The sequence below is a fragment of the Chenopodium album genome, chromosome 5, assembly GCF_948465745.1.
Source record: "Chenopodium album chromosome 5, dcCheAlbu1.1, whole genome shotgun sequence".
NCBI lineage: Eukaryota > Viridiplantae > Streptophyta > Magnoliopsida > Caryophyllales > Amaranthaceae > Chenopodium > Chenopodium album.
Window position 1 is genome coordinate 75,337,006 of NC_137838.1, and position 17,629 is coordinate 75,354,634.

A 17,629-nucleotide genomic window follows, 5' to 3' on the forward strand; every position below is an offset into this window, starting at 1 on the left:
TGATTTAATTAATACATTTTAACTTATATTCCAGGGAAAACATGAGGGCATCAAATAGATGAAAGATAATAAGCAAAAATGTAACCGCCTAAGATGATATAATGTAGCAAATACAGAAAAAGCAAAGGAGTATCTTCTTTACAATTGTAAATCTTGTTATTAATTGCAAATGTTTCCAAAAAGTGCATCACTTTTATTTTTAGGTCATCGAGGTCCGTCCTCAAAACTAAACTCATGTCCTGAGAAATACTCATACACAAGTAAAAAAGCAAAGTAATAACCCACTAAGAACAAGATAGGGTGTTTTCAATTGAGCTTGAGCCTCTCTCATTCTATCCACAGACTGTGGAAGTCATCTGCTTCTGCTTCAGTTCATTGAGATACTGTTTCATCTGCTTTTCCTGTTTCATTTTCCCGAAAGTCTTGTTTTGGAGTTAGCTGCAAAAGAAGTTACGGAGGATCTAAGAATGTATCATCTTCCCGTCACAAAAGCCAATTACGTTGGGCAAAAATCCCGTCGCAGAAGCCAATTGCGACAGGCAAAAATCCGGTCGCGAAAAACCATTTATGATCAGATAACCCTGTCACAATTTTATCATTTACAAACCTGCTAATATAATTGATATCAATAGATTCTTTGGTTCACTAATGTAATAGTTCAAATATTAACATGAATAGTAACAAGGTCCTACAAAGTGAAACAAAAGTTCCATATAAAACCAACCACATATTGTATATCTAGAAATGGAGAAGAAACAAAATTGATAAGAGATGTGTACAATTTTAAGACTAAACAAAATAGAGTATTTGTGCAATGTACAATTGAAAGTTTTAGAAGTTTAACAAATTTGATGAAATTTCAGAGCTTGAGCTGCGCCCTATATTGACAAAGTCGAGTCCACAAGAACCAGCCTTTGACATGATTGACATCAGAGAATTAAGCAGTGTCATCAGGAAATCTGCAGTAAAAGAGAAGCCTGCCACTGATAAAAACAGAAGATATTATTACTCCTGATACTTGTTGAACACCACCAAGATGATTCTATTCACAGATTAACCAGCTATAAACCTTTTCTACTTCATGCATAAAATGATGCTATAAACCTTTTCCGAGTAACAATGCATAAACCAACAGTGATTGCAGGTTGCTGTGGGAAACCAGAACATCTGACTATATGAGTGTTCCATTGTTATTTTCTGGTAAAACAAGCTAAGATGCAATTCTGTTGGTAGGCTATTACTATACTCTTTAATATTAGGTCTCTACATTTCAAGAGATAGTTGAGATCCTAACATTGGTTTTGAGAGTGCAAATTACATAGACAAATAATTCATATTTGGCACAGAATGTTCCTGACAGATTGAGGTATGGCTATTGTTCTAAATAACAGTTTACCTAGACCGGTATTTTGCCACATAGCAAACCAACAGATGTTACAGGTTGAGTTGAAACACAGCAAAGGGACTGTTAGGTGCGGGCAAAATCTATAACCGCAGTAAATTTTGAAAGCCTTTAATTAGAGGTCTGCCTAGTGGAGGCTGCTTTTTGATATGAAATGAAAGAAAAGAAGAGAGAGAAACAAACCTTCAAATCAAAGATTTTTTGCAATTCCCAACTCAAATCAACGATTTAGTAGTCCTTTTGAAGCCGAATCCCACGAACAATCGATACAACACTTTTTTGTTTTGTTTGAAAAAGAAATTAAAGCTAAAATTGAGTAATTAACCTAAATCAAAGCAAAAAATCAACTGAACATCTTGAATCAAAATTTGCAACTAATTTTTCTGGAAAAAATTGGTGTATTTTGATGGAGGAAAAATCAGTTGTTGATCTTCTTGGAGCAACGAAAATGGTGTTTTGGTACTATATTATGGTGGAGAGAATAACAGAAAATAAAGGCCTTTCTTTTGTTTTTGTTTAATTGAGGTTTTAGTTGTCATAATAAGAATTGGGTTGGGCTTTTAGTAGAAGTTGGATATGTTTTATGACGGGCTAAAAGATTGTCATTAAAAGTGTTATATTAGTGACATGATTTAAACCCCGTCATTAATGGACTGTCGTAAAAGGATCAGGTTTTTGTAGTGTATTCTAATAAATAACAGAATTAAATGCTGAGCATGCAACACAACTATGAACTATGACCATGGATTTGGTAGATTTATTGCTGAACAGATTCTAGAACGTAGGCCTCAAAAGCAAACATACCTCATCAATGATCAACTCGGAAGTAAATGGTTGACATCCATCAACTCATTCTCATGTAACGATCTAATAAAAACAAAGATGTACTAGTTCTTTTAGTTTTTGTTTCTTTTTAGAGATAGTTAAAGAATTGACAAGTCAAATTAGGTACACTTACCCATTATTCATACAATCACAAAGACATCCAAATATAGTAACGCAATAATCAGGAAAATATGCCTCCAGATCTCTCTCAATCTCTACATCAGTCAATTTCTGCCAGAATGAAGAAAACATAAGAAAATACACTATTACAATATATAATAACATAAATCAAGCATGTTACATTCACACAAATATAAACAAACCTTCCACTTGCGATCTATTTTGTAGTCCTCGTCATTAATATGGGAATAAGCCGCATTAAAAAATCGTACAATATCCACTTCTCTTGTGTAAGAAGTAATAGTCTTTTTAAGTTGAGCAGTATTCCATATTTTGAAATAAACACCTGCGAGTCCATCCCACCAATTATCGAAAGCACCTAATCGTTTCATCTGACTTTGAACCACTGCCTCTATATGTTTCGTCTTTTTGATAAACTTCTTAAGCTTCAAGGCAAAATCAATTTTCTCTTGAACCGTCCAAAAAAATGGATGATTAACAAGAAAATATGTCGGTACTCTCCTAAAGTAAAACAAAACACATCAGAAACAGAAATTCATTCAAGTTTATATCCTTAGTAAACATAAACCTAATATGTAAGCATCAGCTAACACACACAACCTAAGCTTTAAAATAAAAGTGAAACATTACAAACTAACAACATATGTATTTATATACATGTGCAACTTGAAAACTAACTAAAACGACCAAGAACACCATTCTCTAACATTTTGAAACAGATGCAACCAACCATGGTTTAACACAACACCACCTTGATCATGAATGCTGATAATAAGGATAATAGTGCTATGAACCGGGTTGAGGCACCTATGATAGTGTATGCAAGGAGACGCAAGCAACAAAACAAAGAGCAAAATCAAGGCCAGCAGCCAATGCAGTAACACAAAAAGACAAACAACGTGATTTCCCACTATGAGGTGTGGTAAAATGGGCTGCTGTCATTCTGTCACAACAGGACAAAGTTGGGGAATGCTAGGGTATTGGGATCAGGACAGTAAGGAGTATAAATAGAGAGAGCAATGTAACAGTGTTTTTTTATGTTGAATGAAGTAATCCTTGTAGCCGTAGAATAGAAGTAGTGTAGCCTCCAAGGTAGAATCTTTCTCCATTGTAACTTCAGTCGAATATCAATCAAAGATCCCAACTTTTGCCCATATTTCCTCTGTTTATTGCCTCTATTTCCTGTTCTAGCCACTGTGATTCTAGGCAGTCTATAGCAAATAGTTATCTTAACACATGCATGGACAACACAATATAAAATTTGTAACATCGCAATATCTCTACACTAGACAACATAAAAGTCAAGTTCGATATCATTCTATCCACTCATCATACTCGAAGCAAAACCTCCTCTCATCCCTATGCAAGTTTAATGCTTTCCTTAACCATACCCGCTTTAAATTCTTATCTCATCAATTTGCAGAAATAGATAATAAGAAAACCATCATAAGACAACAACTAGAGTAGTAAAGAAACTGAAAACTTCAAAAGGAGAACTTACGATTCTCAAAAATCCTAAAATCATAAATTGAAGAGCAAACTTACAAATCAGAAATTCAGCAAGTAAGTCTTTTATGAACTTTCTAGTGTTTAAATCGGTTATATATGTCAAACTATATGCAATTAAATGGGTGGTGGAATCTAACAGGAACACCCAAGGAACCAAGAACAAAACTTCAATTGACTCTCACCATCAAGAATAGGTGCAAATGAAAATTAAAAATCCATCATCCAGAAAATCAATTAAGGATAAAAAAATTCATGCAATAATGGTTATGAGTTTTTCATGATGATGACGATAATGATGAAACTTACTGCATGCGGGGAATGAAATCCAAGAGTCTACTCAAGTCACTCGGAAGAACAATGACAGGAGTAGATTTTCCTACGAAAGGAAAATATACAATATTGTTCAGTAGCTGAACAAATTGAGTCACATCTTCTTCACCTTTCTTGGACTTGTCCAAGGAGGGTAGGATCCGCCCCCTACCACCAAATGTAACGAAAGTGTTGAAAGATAAATCCCCACAAGCATAATTAGTTTTCTCATGCAAAAACATCAACCCTCTAGCCACATCCCTACAATTACAATGACCAAAAACATAATTAATAAACATATAATGTATGTGTTAGAAACATTCAATTCCTATAATGAAAAAACAAATGAAAATTCTGCATGGTACTTTACTGCTTTGAAAATTCTATGTGTAACCCTTACTGATAATATTATTTGCATGGCATCATAATTTGTCAATTTTTAGTCTTACAAATATAGTATATGCTTCTTTTTAGCTATGCATTATGAACATTTGCTCGGTAATAAACCCAATCTAATAAGAACCACTTTACAAATTCATTTAGTTTACATAATGAGAGTTATATAAGCAAACAATTTAACTTACAATGCTTGAATTCAAAGAAGATATAACTTTTATACTTGTTTTTTTCAAAAGAAAAATTAAACTCTAGCACAAGAAAATATGTAAGGATTGGTACATTGATTTAAGTAAGAGTATTGCGTATAATTTCTCATATATAAATGAAGAAAGGAATTGTTTACCTAAAGATTCTCCAGAACATCCCAGAAATATGATCCCACCACATTTCCCCCAACGAAGTCTCATCGGCAGATATGTTAGAACTCTTGAGTTTCTGATACTTGAGAGAAAAAAACTCCTCGATAGAATAAACTATTTCTGTGACAAGAAGCTTCTCAGACATGTCAATGGGGTTTAATATTAAATGCTCCACATTGAGTAAGCATTCGTAGTTGCTGCACAATGTCACTAGCTCATCACATTTGTCAAAGTGATATGATGAAGCCTCCACAAAAGACTTCGGCAGCTTGCACAATTCACTTTGAATACTTCCTATGAAGCAATTCCGCCCACTTTTTTTCTCTAATATGCCATTGAAGGGAACATTGAACTACAACATTTATAAACCGAAATACATTATCATTATCAGATATAAAAGAAAACAAGACAATGCCAAAGCCAAAGCGAAAGCCATGTTCTATTCAAACAATAAAAAGCTCATTGGTAGCTAAATACGAAAACTTGAATAACATGAGCCTTAACTTCATGTAAATATTAATAATTATTTGATCTTTGTTTTGTCATATTAGATGTTCTCATAGATTCATCATAAATTTTCAGACACAAACGATTAAACTTGGTTCAAGTAAGACACAATTTTACCTATTACAAAAATATCAATATAATACTCAATACACAATTTCTCACACAATTGATACTCTTGACTCGTAATCAGGAGTCAAAAACAAGCTCAGTTTTTTAATCATCAAAGCTATGAAACAATAGATCTTAATTTCCTTCCTTTGATCTAAAATGGCCTAAAGGCCCAAAACTTTTTTATCTTTTCATTTTTCTTTCTAAAATTCACAAGGAAGTATTTCTACAATCAAATCATGCAAATAACTAAATCACACACGAAAATCAGTTACGAAATTTAAACTTGAATAAGTACACTCCCGTGAAATAAACAATTCAAATCTTATTTAAGCTCATATGACCATTAAAGGTCCAAAAAGCTTCATCTTCTTTTCCTTTCTAATAATATGCAAGAATTCTGTAGGTACATCATAAAAGTATCTAAGAGAGATGCATGTTCAACTATTGCACATATATATAGTACACACCAAATAAAACAAAGACCTATACACGTGTCCCTTTTCCAACTCTCTCTTCACTTCTCATCAACACTATCTATACATGTGGCTATCCCCAAGTTAAATGTTCAATGAACATTATACTTTTGTTGACTTGAGTGCAACCCTTCCCACCTCACTTTTTTTTCCTTTTTCCTCCTCACCATATTATTTTTTCCCTTCGTTCACACTTTTTTTTTTCCAATCTCTTGCTTCCCTTCACTCTTTGCTCAATTCACTAACCTTGACACCTTCGAGCATATCTACATTTCTTTCGTCGATCATCTCAATATGCTCAAACACGATATTCATCTTCAATTTCATGCTCTTATTTGTGTATACCATAAAACCCTAAAAATTTAAGAATTGATGGTGATTTGGGCAAATTAACAGGTTGTTTTTTATTGGGATGTTGTGATCAATTGGACTTTGAGATTTTTAAGCTACTGTTGTTTGTGAAAATTTGGTTTTTGAGGGTGTTTACCTACTACCTGCTAGGTATGTGACCAATAAGGCTTTGATAAATTAAATCTTAAAAAACTCAATTTCATGGATTTGAATTGAACAATATGGTAGATATTAACATAGTTACATAGTCATATGTAGCTCCCTTGAACCACGTGTCTATATTAGAATTTTGGAACAAATTTTATGATATTATGTCCCTTTGTATTGCAGCTTAGTGCCAACAAATTAGGTTCGTTTACTCTTTCTTGCTCATGCAACTACCATGACTTACTTTCATTTTAAGTTATCATTGCAAACTAATTCCTTAAAACAGATTTCTGCCTTTTTTGGGGGACCATTTGTGATCAACTCGTGTTTTAAGAACTAGGTTTTTTAGTCTTTTACCAATAATAACCCCATATAGGTATTTTAATTTATCCGAAGTACACATATAAAGTAAACTACTAAAACTATGAAAAACTTACCTCTCGAGGTTGCCACTCAGGTAAGATAGTACTAGTTCCACCATCCTCTCTGATTTCCATGTCACTATTTCACAAAGAAGGAAAAAAGTTTATTTTAAATTTTTATAAAAGAACATTAAAATAATGTAAAGTATTATAACTAACCTAATAGATTTTAAAGCTTCCTTGAGGTTTTCTTTCATAACCTTTGTGACATTTTCTACATTCTTCATCTTTTCTTTTTTTTGCCTCATTTTATTTTGAGTATCTTCAGCTTTCTTTTTCTCCCTCTCCTCAGCCTCAATTAGCTTTTTTGCTTCATCTAGAAAAAATTTAAATTGATCGTTAAAAGGTAAATATTATCTAACTTTTTTTATTAGTGAAAATTTAAATATTTTATTCATCATACCTCTTGCCAATTTTTCAGCTTCTATTTCTTTTGTTATCTTGGTGATAGAACGCTCAAGGGCATGTTTCAATTCTGGTTCAATTTGTGGCTTGTTCAAACCTATAGTACAAGCAACAAGGGCATCATCTATCATCCCTCTCTTGAACTTTCCAGCCCTACATAAACAAATAAGTTAACATTATTTTCTTTATTTAATTAAAAAAAAATCATTACTCATGGAATTGAAAAGGTGAAAATATTGAAATATGCCCAAATATATAATAGGATTCTGCATTTTGGAATTCATAATCATCTCCTTGCAACGATCTGCATCTACAAAGAGCTTCAAACGCCTCTACAACAATAAATTTAATGGGATTAAATATATGATATATCTAACAAATTTAAGAAATAACAAAAAAAAAAAAAAAAAAAGAAAAAAAAAGAAAAAAAAAAGCGTAACTTACTATCATAATCTGTGTCATTGAATGTACCACAGTAACAATGAGCAAGTAGCTCAAGTAAAGAACAAACGTTATCTACATTTTCCATCTTGCGAACTTCTTTATTAATCAGATCAATTGCTTTATGATACGATTTAGCATTTTTCAGTGATTCAATAATCGGTAGAACGATACTCATCCTCAGTGAATCCCCCATGTTTTGATCTGCAGAGACAAAATTAATTAAATTGTACAGAGAAGAGAGCATATTTGACAAATTGGTGTATAAATTTTATCTTCTTCAATTTTTTTTAACTTCGCCACCTTAAAACTATCAATTTTTTCAAGAATATAAAGTCTAGAAATTCACATGAATTTGGGATTTTTCTAAAGTTGTTTGATTTGCAATGTTGGGAAGTAACTTCCCATATAAATTCCTATTTACCTAGGGGAAACTAGGTAATTAAATTCCTACATTTTGTGGGAAGTAAAAATTCCTAGGATTTTCTACTTTCCCCATTCCACCATTTTTTTTTGGTTAACCAAACAACTATCCCTAGTTACAATCCCTACGATTTTCCAATTCCCATATTTTCTTATGCCAACCAAACATCACCTAAATTATATCAATATTTCATTTCCATGATCCCAAACTATTTGAAAATTTACTTTTCCTGGTTTCCTCATTCTCTCGTTTCTGATTCTGTTTCCGCATCCGTTTCCATTTCCTGATTCTGTGCAACTTAGATTATCAAATTAAACTTCAAATTTAACATACAAATGTTTCTCGCTTAAGAATATCTGCGTAAATTTGGGCCGTTTTTATCAACAACAAAAAAAATGAATATCTAAGTAAAGTTGTACAATAGTTAAATTCTAGCAATGACATTGCTAGTTATAATATTTCATAACTTGAGTTATTAAAACCGAATAGTTCAATAATCCACTTTAAAAGAACCCTAAATTGAATATACTGACAATTAAAATAACAATAAACCCTACATTGTGATATTGATATTCGATTATTAAAAATAAAAATCTTACCTCAGATGCTGCTACAAGGGACGAGCGAGCGCTCAGAAGCCGCTTCAATGGAGAATTCAGAGTACCATTCAATGGAGAGAGAGAGGCGCAGTGTAACAGTGAAAAGCTCCAAACTTCTTCTGGCTTAATATCATCAACATAAAAGGTGCACACAGCAAAACTCTAGCAACAAAATCACTCGTTATAAACTTTCATAATTTCAGTAAATATTTCAATAATCCACTTTAGAAGAACCCTAAATTGAGTATACTGACATTTAAAATATACATATATACCCTAAATTGTGAAATTAATATTACACACCCAAAAAAAACAAAAAAAAAAAAACCCTCACCTAAGGAGCTGCCTCGTTGATGGGCAAAAATCTCAGGAGCCACTTTAACGGAGAATTTAGGAGGAGAGAAAGCTCAGAAACCGCTTTAATGGAGGTTTTAGAGTAGCTTCAATGGAGGAGAAAGAAAGAGGCTCAGCATAAAAATGGAACAGGGAAGAAAAGTGAAAAGGCAGGAGGAAGAGTATTTGATACGCATATAATGTGAATCGTAAGATCTAAACATTATCAACGGTCAAGGATCATTCTTGTTTTTTTTTTTTTTTTTTTTTTTTACGGGAGGATATTCTTATTTCAAACAAGGTAAATAAGGATTATTTTGACATCCATATTGGCTATAAATAGTGGTGTCAAATTGGGTAATCATATAAAGTTTGGGTTGATCCGTAATGGGTCGGATAATAACGGGTCATTTTATTCTAATAGGGCAAATTAAGTCGGGTCGAGCTTGATTAAAATCAAGTCAAATTAAGAGCTCTTAATTGAACGTACTATAACAAAACATTAGTGAATCGTAAACGGCGCCCACAAATTTATCACAATTGGTCACAATATTTAGTGAACTTCTAATTATATCCTTTGTCTTCCTCCCTCTCCTAACACAACCACCACCACCCATCACAACCTCTTTCGGCTACCCTCTCCTCGAGGTATGATTTGAGCCCTTTTTCCAAGTTTGTGATTTGCACCATCTCCATCACTACCAACATGACGCATAGTCATTATTGTAGATATTCATTAATATTAAACATAGTAATAACCAACATTGTAAATATAATAAACATAAAATCCAACATTATTAACTATTAACTACCAAAAATTGAATTTTTCTAAACATTATTCTAATTATATCAACTTAAAAACCAAAATTATATTATTTAATTTCCTAGATATATTTTTATTTAATATTAACTTAAAATTAATAAATATTCAACTGAAATCATGGTCAAGCCGTCCATACCTCAGCACGAAAGAAAAAAAAAGGAAAATAAAAACACAAAGGTAGAGGAGGTGAAACTTGATCGTGAACCGACAGGTGAGGAGGTGAAACAAGCACTTTTCTAGATGCACCCTAATAAAGCTCCCGGAGTTGATGGTATGCACGCTCTTTTCTTTCAGAAATTTTGGCATATTATAGTTAACGGTGTTGTGCATTTTGTGAAGGAATGGTGGAGAGGGAATGTGGATATTGAGAATATAAATAGGACGTGCATTATGTTGATTCCAAAATGTAATGATCCTAAATTTATGGGTGAATTTAGGCCGATTAGTCTTTGCAATGTACTCTACAAAATTATTTCGAAGACCTTGGCAAATAAATTAAAACCCTTCCTTGACTCTATCATCTCTATTAATCAGAGTGCTTTTGTTCCTGGGAGATTGATCTCGGATAATGCTTTGGTGGCTTTTGAGATCTTCCATGCTATGAAACGGAGGGGGGAAGGGAAAAATGGCAATGTAGCTCTGAAATTGGATATGAGTACAGCATATGATCGGGTGGAGTGGACTTTTTTGGAGAGAATGATGTTGAAGATGGGATTCAGTGTCGGATGGGTTCAAAAATTTATGGGTTGCCTTTCAAGTGTTTCTTTCTCGTTAAAGATAAATGGGAAGATTTCGGGGTCTGTTATTCTGACTAGAGGCCTTCGTCAAGGTGATCCGATATCCCCGTATCTTTTGCTGCTATGTGCTAACGTATTTTCTACTCTTATTGCAAATGCAGAAAGACATGGATTGATTCATGGTGCTAGAGTTTGTAGAGGGGCACCTCGGGTTTCTCATCTTTTCTTTGCTGATGATAGCATTCTATTTGCTAGAGCAAATTTGCATGAATGCTCTAAGATCGCTGATATAATCAGTATTTATGAGAGAGCATCCGGACAAAAGGTTAATCTAAGCAAAACTGAAGCGACCTTTAGCAAATGTGTAAATGTTGATCGGAGGAAAGATATAGTGGAAACGTTGGGTGTTAGGGAGGTGGTTAAACATGAGAAGTATCTAGCTTGGATTGCCAACGATCATCGAAAAGTCTAAAAAGATCATTTTTGCTGGACTCAAAGAGAGGTTATGGAAGAAATTGAATGGGTGGAAAGAAAAGTTGATGTCACGGGCCGGAAAGGAAATTCTGATTAAAGCCGTCGCACAAGCCATTCCGACTTATATGATGAGTGTGTTCCGTATGCCGGATGGTTTGCTTGATGATATTCATGCTCTTATTGCCCGATTTTGGTGGGGGTCCACAAATGCTACTCGTAAGATGCATTGGCACAGTTGGGATTCTATGTGTATGCCTAAATCGATGGGAGGGCTGGGGTTCCGTGATCTCAAGTCTTTCAATCAAGCTTTGCTGGCAAAACAGGCATGGAGATTGCATAATGATACAAATTCTCTACTGCACTCGGTGTTGAAGGCCAGGTATTATAAAAATGATGATTTTTTGGAATCAAAAATAGGTTACGACCCGAGCTATACTTGGAGTAGTATCTGGGGTGCTAAACCTCTGTTACTAGAGGGTTTAAAATGGAGGGTGGGCAATGGGAAGAGCATCCGGGTATGGGAAGAGGCGTGGCTGCCAGGTGATAGTGCATCAATTGTGCCAACTCCGAACATAAATGCGGACCCTAATCTTCGTGTCTCGGACTTAATTGATTTTGACAATGTGAGATGGAATGAGGAACTCATCAGGAGTATTTTTTTTGGAGGATGAATGTGAGTTAATTTTGGATTTACCCCTGTCAGAATTTTGGTCTGCTGATCAGAGATATTGGTGGCCTACGAAGAATGGGTGCTACACTGTCAAATCAGGCTACCTACTTGCAAGGCTTGGGAAGCAACGTGCATGGTCTTTGTCTCATGGGGTCCTTGAAGAGGAACTATGGAAGAGAGTATGGGGAGTCAAGGGTCCTCTTAAATTGCAACATTTTGTGTGGAGAGGGTGTAAAGGGAGTCTTGGGGTCAAGGAGAGGCTGTGGGTTCGTCACATTGTTAATGACAACATTTGCCAAGGGTGTGGGGCTGCTACAGAGACCATCAATCATGCTCTTTTTGACTGTCTTGATGCAACAATTATTTGGTCGTATAGTGCTTTCCAGGACCTGTTAGCTTATGCCCCTAATTCCTCATTTTGTGATCGTTTTTTGTGGGTGGCAAATAGACTGAGCAAAAACGAACTGAGTCTCTTCTGTATGCTGTGTTGGGCTGCTTGGTTTTGTAGAAATGCAAGAGTGCATAATGAACTTGTGGCTGATCCGAGTGGTGTTGCTGCAAATTTCACCAAGATGCTTAATGATTATAAGGAGTATGCGGAAAGGGTGATTAGGCCAGCTGGGTCATGTGATGTTGCTCCCCTTGGGACGTGGCGTCTTCCTGCTGCAGGCAACATTAAGGTGAATTTCGATGCCCATCTCGCTGCAAATAATATAATTGGTTTGGGTATGGTGTTGCGGGATGAGGCGGGGAGCATTATTGCAGCAGCTGTTTAATGTATGAAGGCACGATGGAGTGTTGAACAGGCTGAAGTAGCTGCCAGGTGGGGGATGCAGATTGCAAAGCAGTTGGGACACTTGAGGATCGAGCTTGAATGTGACGCAGCTAATGTAGTGAACATCATCAACAAAAATGATATGGGGTACTCAACCTTAATGCTTTTCTATGAGGATATTAGAAGATTGAAAGAAGGTTTTTTATTTCTTTAAATGTAGTCATGTCCGTAGATCGGGTAATACCTTAGCACACTTGATTGCTAGACATAGTACAAGTGAATCTCCGTATGTATGGTTTAACGATTTCCCCCAAAGCTTTCTTACTTTGGCGGAAATTGATATAATTTAATAAAATTGCCCGACTAACGGTTTCTTCAAAAAAAAAAAAAAAAAAAAAAAAAAAGTAGAGGAAGCTGATGTGGCACATGAAGGGCAATTCCGTCCGGACACTATTCATTTGCTAATGCTCCGCAATATAAAGGGTAGAAAAATACAAGTAAATGAAATAATAAAAAGTGTTAGGGTTTCATTCATCTCACCGTTTAATCAAAAGTCCCCAATTTCCTTCTCTGTCTCTGTTTCTCTATCTCTCTTTCTCAGGTATGATTCCTAATTCTCTCTGAAATAATTTATCAGGTCGATTGTAGCATATGATTTTATGTGATGTGATAATCTAGAAAAATCATGATGAGTGGGTGATGTTTATGTTTGATGTTAATTTGAATTTTATGTGATGTAATAAACTAGTTGTGTTTGTGTTATGATTAGGGGAAAAAATGGGACGGAGGAGAAGAGGTGGTGGGTCAACTCAAAGGAAGCGGCAGAGTATCGGAATGGAAAGAAAGATTCTGGTGCGGTCATTGAACAATATTAAAGATAAGGTACAATACCAAAACGAAGATGGTAATATGGTTGAAGAAATCCTTAGACGAGAAGAATTCCACATAGTGGATCTGAAGCTGGACAAAATATATCATAATTGTTTACCATCACTGCGAAGGGCTGCGGAGGTTGGTGAAATGGTGGCTTTGGGTCAGTCCATCTTCATCTTTGGTGGTCAGAATGAAATATCATCACCCCTACCCGATTCTCAATTGAATTATTACGCGGGCGCGTCTCACTTACATTTTGGTGTTGGTGTTGGTGGGACGTGGGGCCCAGCTCCGATCAATGATCCTAATGAATACAACTACACCTGCCTTAATGGGGATGTCTACTGTATTGGAAATGTCCTTGCTCCACAGGTTCTTCATGTCGATACCACCAATGGTGTGCCCCATGGCCCCTGGAAGTCGCTTGGCCCTTTGCCTTCCAAACTGGTGGATTGTAGTCCATCCATGCCAGTGATTCCGGACCCTACCAACAATCGCATTCTAATTCACTTGAATTACGGTCAGCTTTCCTCGCCTTCCCTCTATGCCTTTTATCCTCCCACTCATGGTACTTGTGCTGGTACATGGAAATGTCTAGACTCCAATGCCTCTGATTGGGACAAAATACAGGATGCTGCACTTCTTGATGGTGTCCTCTATCTTCATGCCCATAAACTTCGCAATCTTGTTCATGCATATGAGGTTGCCACCTCAAAGTGGTTTGACGTGCAGTGGTCCACTCGGGTTATTGAAAAAGATTTCTCTGTAGATGATTGTACCTTCAGGTTTGATTCGCTGTTTTGTCTAGACGACACCAACAAAATCTTGTGCTTGGCCGTTTACTCGCCTGTAGTGCCGATTGTTCCAGGTGGTGATCGATGTGATCGTAGCTTACCTACCAACACCACTCTTCTCTTCTTCAAGTTTAAAGCGGAGCGTTGTGGTTCCACCATAACCCTCACTCCCCTTTATACCCGCTCATATGAAATTTTATCCACTTACCAAGTGCTTGACTTCCTCCCGCTTTAGTGAGTACCCTCATCCCTCTTCTCAACTCTCTCTTATATGCATAAATTGATTGTTTCTTTTCACATTCTCTTTGGCTTGTTGACCTTGTGCTGTTGCAAATTCATGTTCATTGTTGCTAAAATGTGATTGTACATGCTCTATAATTTAATTTGAAGATTTGTTTGATTTTTATGTATCGCCTTTAATTTTTATGTGCTAGTAGCTTCGATTAGAGCTTCATCTGTTTTTACAATCTCTGGTGTGCTTTGCCATGAGGAGCAGGTTTCAGCTATCTGGTTTCTTGTTGATTGTCATTGTTATGTTTCCTCGGCGTTGTGGTGCAACAGGGTTGAGACATTTGATGGTAGTTGAAGCTAACTAGATGATTTTTAACATGTTACAGGGTAGTTCTTGATGATCAGTAGCTCCTGTCACCTGCATTTTGTGCACATAGTGTTAATGCTGCTGGACTGTGAAAGGGCGTTAGTTGTGCTTTTTGGCTTTTGTTCTGCCTTGAGCTTTTTATATGAGCAAGATCAGAGTTTCTTTAGGCTAAAGTTTATTTATATATCATTTGTGTCACTGGGCGTGCATTAAGTACTCTAATGGTTATGGGTCTATGTTGTTTAATAGTATCAGGGAACTTTGGGATTTGGCTCATTATTGGTAATTAGTTTCGGCTTGCTACACTAAATTAAGCTTTGGCAGTTTGGCTCCACTTCCAATTTAAACTATTTTGGCCAGTTTTATTAGGATATTTCTGCTGAATGAGTATTTCCAAAATTTGTCGGATAGTTGGTACTTTCTTCTTTCTCCATCAATACGTGATTTCTTATTTCTTCTCTCACATTCCTTACTTTTTAGTAATAAACTATTATCCCAGTATCTCTTTTCTTTAATTTTTAATTTCTCAATAAACTCTACTTCTACAATATTTTACTCTATCCAACTCGCCTAGATAAAACGCTGTGACAGTCAAAATGATACACTTAAAAAAAACCGGGGGAAGTATGACACATGGAGTAAATGAATTTCCCTTTAAATAGTAGACACTATTGATAATATTGGAATTTTTTTTTTATTTTTATTTTTTATCAATGCTTAAGAAACCTCCCAATCCAAAATATTATAATATACTTCCTCCGTTTATTTGCATCACTTTCTAATTAAGAAAGTTTCAATTTAGATGCATCACTTTCCTTCCTAGTTTAAAAATTCTATCTATCTCTCTCCAATCATATGGGTCTTATTTATCAATTCTCTCCACATCTCTCTACTCCAAAAATTGCCTAGGAGTCCATAAAAACCAAAATGATGCAACTAACAAAAACGGAGGAAGTATATAGATTTTTAGGGCCAAATGAAAAGTTCCTAAAAATGAGAAAGATGAGAAGGATTTTATGTGCATATATTTTATACTGAATGTGCATATTTTTTTTTTTAACTAAATGTGCAAAAAAATTGACTAAAATTCAATGTGCATATTTTTTTGTGTATAATGTGCATAAATTTTCGTTTTTTCAGATTGTTAAAAAAAAGTAGCAGGTTGAAAATCAAATTTGCATATTTAGTAGATAATATATACACATTTAGTTCAAAATATATGCACATTTATCTCTTTTTATTTTAAGAAACTTCTCATTGAATCTCAAATCTACGGTAAGAATAAGTCCATATGTGAGAAGTGAGAACCCATAATTATATGAAAACTAATCTAAGATTTAGAACATTTGTGGAAAAATTTAGAATAAATGACTAAATGAGTAATAATTTAGAACATTTGATTTAAGAACTAAAACATGTGAGTAAAAATTTAAAATATTTTATTTATATAACTTAAAATATATAAGTATAATTTAGAACATCTAATTTAAAATTTAGAATATATGAATAAAAAATTCCCATATATACAAACAATTGACCCTCATTAAATCATTAATCCTAGCTATCAATACTATAATTGTACAAATATTTGTAGGTCACATCAGCATCGAGTGCGACAATTATAACATAAGACGAGTACCCAAAATACAAGTACTTGGTACTAATCTAGGGTGCAGCAGGTGGGTGTGTGGGTTGTGAGGCTATTTACGGCGTGCAAGTGCAGGCAAGATCCCCAATTATTTTCAAAGTTTCCCAGAGATCTTCCAAGCGCTGTTGCAAGAAAGAAGACCTGTACATGGTATCGCCAACAATTAAGGGCATGCAATTAGTTGTCCTAATGACCCAATGTCAGACATTCTCTGGCCAAAACTCTCTGAAGAATGCTTGACGAACTTCATTCTCTCGCCGGCGCTTTTCTTCATCCAGCATTTTCCGCACCCTTTTAGAGAGTGCTTTCTCCTTTTTTTGACATTTTCTCCTGTCACAAATAGCAACAGAATTAGCAAGAGAGAGGACTCGATGATCTAAGGATTGGACTAAGGCCCACAACCAATTAATAAATTAATTAATCAATATTAAGCGATACTCAGTAGTTACACAGCACCACCAGCAGTTTCCCCTCCCCCCCTTCTGCGTCCCCACTCAAGGCGACATTTTCATAGTACTGTATTCCATAGATTACATGCATTTCCAAACAGCATAATTGAAAAAAAAAAAAAAAAAAAAAAAAAAAAAAAAAAAAAAAAAAAAGAGCAAAACCCAATGCAAATACTCAATAGAAAATTCCTACTCTGAACAATGAGGATTGTCTCCCATAACAAAACAGGCAGCGCAAAAGTAGAAGTGTCATGGAGTCGCATTTTGTGCAACTACAAAGAGGGCATAGCTTATTCAGCTACTTAAAATATATGATTCAATAATGAGGGTTGAGGAGTTTACTTCACCACGCAACCTTAATGATTCAATCTGACCAAAAATAATAGGACCTTGAGAATACTACTCGAAGGCAATTTAAATCTGACTCAAAAATATACACACCAGAATATGGCATGGTAATACAGAATCCACCTCCACAACCGATCCTTGTCCACCAGCTCAAGAAACACAGATACTGACCACACTACTCAGGACCTCACATGTTCACATAATCGGTAGACTTGGGATAGATAACAATCTTGGTGGCAAAGAAAGGTTGTAGAAATGCAGGTAAATAATATTGCAAGAAAAT

The 17,629-nt window shown here is 35.1% G+C and overlaps 2 protein-coding genes across 2 annotated transcripts; one reads left to right on the plus strand and one right to left on the minus strand.

The window, feature by feature from the left end:
* Nucleotides 1-322: 322 nt before the first annotated feature.
* Nucleotides 323-8,831, minus strand: LOC145631084 (uncharacterized). Its single transcript, XM_081683184.1, has 11 exons — nt 8,825-8,831; nt 7,359-7,513; nt 7,115-7,271; nt 6,971-7,034; nt 4,929-5,296; nt 4,184-4,447; nt 2,551-2,869; nt 2,361-2,458; nt 2,207-2,269; nt 1,586-1,676; nt 323-983 (listed from the first exon to the last, which is right to left on the minus strand). Exons 2-9 carry the CDS (start codon nt 7,489-7,491, stop codon nt 2,218-2,220), a joined length of 1,455 nt encoding a protein of 484 aa, XP_081539310.1. The 5' UTR covers nt 7,492-7,513; nt 8,825-8,831; the 3' UTR covers nt 323-983; nt 1,586-1,676; nt 2,207-2,217.
* A 4,304-nt stretch (nt 8,832-13,135) lies between these two features.
* LOC145632310 (uncharacterized) lies at nt 13,136-15,311 on the plus strand. Its single transcript, XM_081684648.1, has 3 exons — nt 13,136-13,237; nt 13,406-14,537; nt 14,921-15,311. Coding segments are annotated over exons 2-3 (1,125 nt in total). The 5' UTR covers nt 13,136-13,237; nt 13,406-13,413; the 3' UTR covers nt 14,922-15,311.
* The last annotated feature ends 2,318 nt before the right edge of the window (nt 15,312-17,629 follow it).